Source organism: Labrus bergylta, chromosome 1, assembly GCF_963930695.1.
Source record: "Labrus bergylta chromosome 1, fLabBer1.1, whole genome shotgun sequence".
Taxonomy (NCBI): Eukaryota; Metazoa; Chordata; class Actinopteri; order Labriformes; family Labridae; genus Labrus; species Labrus bergylta.
In genome coordinates this window covers 20,754,164-20,759,309 of record NC_089195.1, presented here as the reverse complement: position 1 = coordinate 20,759,309, position 5,146 = coordinate 20,754,164, and the positions used below count along the sequence as shown (strand labels likewise).

The following is a 5,146-nucleotide window of genomic DNA, read 5'->3' as shown; positions in this document are numbered from 1 at the left end:
TATGGCCTTGTGTATGCTCAAATAAATCTATAATATTTGCATCATAACCTTAAGTGTCCAAAAATGAATCCATGGAAGAGGATTTATAACCAGGTAAATGTTAATTTATCTTCTGTTCAGTTTACCTGCATTACCAAGAAGAACACAAAAAAAATGGTAATTTTATTTTTTAATAATATCAATATGAGCTGTAAATGAAAAGAGGATGTTATGGCTAAAATGATCATAGAGGTTCACTCTATAGCTTTGAGACTCCGTCATTCTATTCCTTCATATGTGAAAATTCTCAGTTTCCTGTTTTTAAATTCAATTACTGGTCTGAAATGTAAAACTTTGGACAACATGAAACCCACAAAACGCAAGGTGACTAGTTAATAATAATAGGAGAAGGAAAAAAGGAAAGGATCAAGGTAGCATCTTGCATGTTTTGCTTGATGCTTGGATTGACATTAAAGTTAAACCTCTAAAAGCTTGGTTTCAATCTACCAGTCCTGCATCAATTACCAGAATAAAGCAGTAGAAACGTCTTCTATCCCCGTTAGAACCTGACAACAACCTGCATTATCGACAAAACAACTTCATTGTAACAGTTTGGTTGAACATTTGTTTGTCTTATTATGCTATATTCCTACCAATGAAATCCCTGCCCACTTAAAACTGTACAAACTTTGGAGTTGGGCCCCAAATAAGTTATTTTCAGCTCTTTCAATCAACAATTGAAATCGGCGTCTTTTAAAGTTTTCTGGTCATTCTTTAGTTCATTAAAGGACTAATTGTTTCATCACTATCTCGTTCACTGGAGAAATAAGGAAGTTCACTACAGTCGGACAGATAATAGTCACGATACAGCCATGGTATAGAAGTCTGATATGATGTCAGTGGTACAGCGGCTGGACATATTCTGGTGGGAAAATTCCTACTCGCCCTCTGCAGCGCCCCCTCCAGGACATATGGCCTGAGCAGTCCAGAAGGTCAATGATGTCACCGCGCAGGAAGTGTAGGTGGGCAGTGTGAGGAGGGGTGTAGTCGCAGAGGGCATGGGCTAGTCGAGGCTTCTACACACACAAAGACAGAAAATTAGGCTGCGAGGTCACACAAATGTGGCGTGTTATTTTAAAAGGGGAACAATGATTCATCGTACCGCCATAACTGGTTCAAGCACACGCTCTTTCTCTGGGTGAGAGGGGTGAGAGAAGAGGCGGGCCGAGGGGATGGACTCTTGAGAGCTGCTTTTGTAAGGGTTGGGGTAAGGGTTACGTCCAGGTTGGGACAGCAGGCGAGGGGATACGGGAGGGTCTCTGAGGAGGACCACTTTCTCCACAGCAATACTGTGAGTTCTGTAGAAATCCACCAAACGGTTCAGAGAGGAGAAGGACTCATCCCAGATGCAGTACTGACCGCCCCCCTCTAGCACCCGGAAATGCTCCACTCTGTCACCGTAGCTGTAGAATGAGACAAATGGGGAAGTTAAACAGGTATGAAGTACCTCAGAAAATGGGATTGCTGTTGTTTTCATTCCTCTGACTGTGCACACCTCGGTCATTGTGAGCAAAAGTACCACAATCACCTGAGTGTGAAGGTGTTTCTCTTAAATCATCACAGGCGGCAAATTCACATGTTCTGAAACTCAAATGTCAACACACACGTGAATAAACACTCTTTAATCTGGTCTGAGCGGTTTTCAAAAGCTCGCAGTACAGCGGTTTGTAAGTTGTTTGTCTTATACTGATACTGTGAACGTGAAGGAGTTCATACTTAAACACTGATTACAGAATTAGGAACATAGAAGAGCTAAATTAATAGATGATTCTTTCATAAATGGACAAACCTAAATAATTGTCAATCATCTTGACCATTTATGACTTTTAGTTATTTTCAAGCTGAAGCAAAATGTAGCGTCTCAAATACAATAATCTGTTGCTTAACTGTGCTTTGAAAGTCAGGCCAGGCCATAAGATGCTCCATCTTTGTGAAAAAGACATCTAATAATTTGGTCATAAGCTGCGTAAAGATATTAAAAAGTATTCCAGTGTCCACACTGGCATCTTAAAGTAACTGGTTGTTGTGTTGTCAAATGATAAATGTCATTATTTTGTTGCAAAAAATTACATTTACACATCATTTGGATAAATATCCTGTCAATAAACGTGTTGATTTTTTTTAGGATGATTTGCAACACCTTTACAGACATTTATGGTTTTTCATATATGATCCCTTGTTTGCCTTTCTTGTCCCAAAAAAGGAAAATCCAAGAAAAAACAGCTCATGTTTTGTAAGAAGAGGATCTGTGATGAGCCGAAGCTTCAGCCAACCCTTTATATAATGGTTACTTGTGTGGTGTTGTTTACTATAATGCTATTTTTTAGGGCGTATCTGCTCTTGTATTGTTTTTTGCATAATTATCGAAAGAGTTAAAAACATTTAAATGTCAAAACAAATGGGCACAATGGACTCTTCTGTCCCAGCTTCACACGCCTGAAAATAATTGTTTAATAACTCTGAAAGGAGGGCGACACCACTCTCAGTTCTCTCATGAAGGCTTGTTTGTTGAAATGAGGCCGAGCAGAAGTATCCTCGCAACATCTTCTTTCAGTACATTTTTGTTTTGAACTTCCTGTTTCTGCAGTTTCATCCAAATGCAAAGACTCCCATCTAGGTAAATGAGAGGCTCTAATTTGCCCAAAGGAGTGTTTAACAGAATAATTTATTGTCTTACTATGTCCTAATTCCAAAGATCAATTAAAATGTCACTCTAAACCAGAGAAAAGTAGCAAAAACAGCAAAACATTCTCAAAAAAAGTACTTTTTTCTTAAGTGTTCCTGGAGATGTGGGTTTACACACAAATCAATCTGCACACAGAGAGTTTGTGACCTTTCCTGTTTTGATGCATTCTTAGCATAAGTGTGGAGAAAGTAATTTGGACACAGGCAGAAAAAAAAAACTGAGGCTGGATCTCATAAAAAGCATAGCTGTGTTCTCGATGGTGTTATCTAAAGGAACTGAAGACATGCTGAGACCTAAAAGAATGTCCTTTAATGAGTCCCTGCGGCTTTAAACCATAAAATACACAATCCCGTCACTGCCAACGAACTCTTCTAAAACATTTCCCCCCTCTATTGACATTTCTCAGTATTACACTTGGTGCTGTGTTCGCTGTCTGAGTGTGTTCATGGGCTCAAGAAGAGACCATTCTTGGCTCTCAGCCCTCGAAGGCAGACAGATGTTGACCCTTTAAACATGTATATATATATATACAAGCAGTATGTCATAAATATGTTATCCTAAATGTGCTATGTGTCAATTGCATAATGTACCTGTTTTTTTAATTAAAGACTGAGTGATGTTGTGTAATGCCCTGATTATTGAGTGTACCCTCAATGATTAAATGTGTCCCACGTCACTTTGGTGACCCAATTACACCTCCTCTCTCTCTCTCTCTCTCTCTCTCTCTCTCTCTCTCATATACACTCACACACACACAAACTCTTACTGACTGCGCCGCTGTTATATTTTTAGTGCATTGGGTTCCTGTAGAGCATATTTAAATAGTCTGACTTAACCTGACACACACTCAGAAACACGTGGATGCTCTGACTTGATAATGTGCTCTATGTGATGTAAAACAAAAATCTAAGTGCAACACATAATATAACATTTAGAATGCATCTTCTTGCATAAATCTGGTTGTACAATTTATTCTACCTTTAAGGTGTCAAACTGAGTTGTTAAGAGTAGAGCAAGGAGCAGATGTTTCTATCTCTGGTCATGAAGACACACAGCTGTGGAGGAAGCAGTGCAGCAGATTTCACAAATATAACGGCTGCACAAAGAAGCAATTCATCATTTATTGAGATCATAACGTGTCAACAGACGACAGAGGAGGGTTACATCAGTCTGCAGCATGAGATTTTGTCAGACTTCATCTCTGTGTGTTTGTGCGTTTGTTTGTGTGGTGCGTTTACTGACCTCACGGAGACAGAAAACTCTCCGGGAGCTGATTCACTTTCCCTCACCAGGAACACTCCGGTGTCTTGCCAGCGAAGACGCTTTTCAGCATCGAGTCGTGACACCGGTCCCGCAAACCACCTAAAAAAAAGAACCGCACACAAAAACAGGTCATTGGCTTTCTTGTCATGAGCTAGAATACACTTTAAGAATTGGAGGGCATCATAGTTCTCTTTTAACTGGAATATGCATCAAGCATGAGACGCTTTTGGAGAAAAACAATTTTATGAATCAGTGGTGACAAAACTCGGGTTGGGACCCCCAAAAATTGTTGTCAAATTTCTGTTGTCTGTTTTGTGAAACAGGTAATCCTTTAACCTGTTAAGGCCTAAAAATGCCCACTAAAGACACATCCAATCAGGGAAAGTTTCACAAGCACATTGCTTCTTTTCTTTTCATTAAGGGGCCACAAGCCCAAGGGTTTGGGAACCACTGATGTCAAAGGTGTTGGTTAATCAATCCAGTAATATCTGGTTGGCTGTAACAAAAGAGCAGTTCCTTATCTTAAACTGGATACCTTTTTTAGAATTATAAAAAATATATTGATTTTTCTTACGGGTAAGGAAGGAGGGAAATGTAGTTCTCTGGCACGTAGCCTCGCTTCCCCTGGACCTCTGCTGTGAACCAGCAAGAATCATCCTCCATTTCTGTCACCTAAAACACACGTGCACAATTATTCCTACTTTGTAACCATGCAATCTTTTTCTTATCTTTGGCCACTTAAGATTAAACAAACACTGACACACACAGAAACTAAGACACACAGTTACCTTGATGATGTCGCCCTTCTGGAAACTGATCTCGTCTGCCTCTGAAGCTGTGAAGGAGAAAAGAGCCACCGCCTCCATGCTGAACAAATGAGAAGAGTCAGCTTCAAAAATAGTTTCACTTCATGAATGAAGTGACACAATACAGCTGTGTGAGTGCAGCAGACCAGAATGATGACACTCTATTACAGGATGAGATAATCAGTGTGTGATAATCAGTGTGTGTCTGTGTGTGCGTGCGTGTGTGTTTGAGCGGCTGACATTCTGCTCATTAGTTAATGAGGAGAGTTTTGCTCGGCGCGTGTCCCTCTGTTCCTCCATGTGACTTGCTCAGAGAGCGGCTGAACACGTGGAGGCGGTAACTCTCCATCAC

The 5,146-nt window shown here is 40.2% G+C and overlaps 1 protein-coding gene across 1 annotated transcript; it reads right to left on the bottom strand.

Moving 5' to 3' along the window:
- Positions 1–156: 156 nt before the first annotated feature.
- Positions 157–5,021, bottom strand: LOC109988278 (GRB2-related adapter protein-like). The gene is made up of 5 exons (XM_020639716.3): positions 4,777–5,021; positions 4,563–4,660; positions 3,968–4,087; positions 1,142–1,442; positions 157–1,055 (listed from the first exon to the last, which is right to left on the bottom strand). The coding sequence occupies exons 1-5, from the start codon at positions 4,852–4,854 to the stop codon at positions 876–878; spliced, it is 777 nt and encodes a 258-aa protein (XP_020495372.1). The 5' UTR covers positions 4,855–5,021; the 3' UTR covers positions 157–875.
- Between the last annotated feature and the right edge of the window lie 125 nt (positions 5,022–5,146).

Excerpts from the sequence above, each read along its gene's own strand:
- LOC109988278 (XM_020639716.3), bottom strand. The coding sequence starts at position 4,854 with ATGGAGGCGGTGGCTCTTTTCTCCTTCACAGCTTCAGAGGCAGACGAG. Across the intron at positions 4,088-4,562 it reads ATTTCCCTCCTTCCTTACCC|GTGGTTTGCGGGACCGGTGT; the intron begins GTAAGAAAAATC and ends TCTTTTTTTTAG. Across the intron at positions 1,443-3,967 it reads GAGTTTTCTGTCTCCGTGAG|CTACGGTGACAGAGTGGAGC; the intron begins GTCAGTAAACGC and ends CTCATTCTACAG.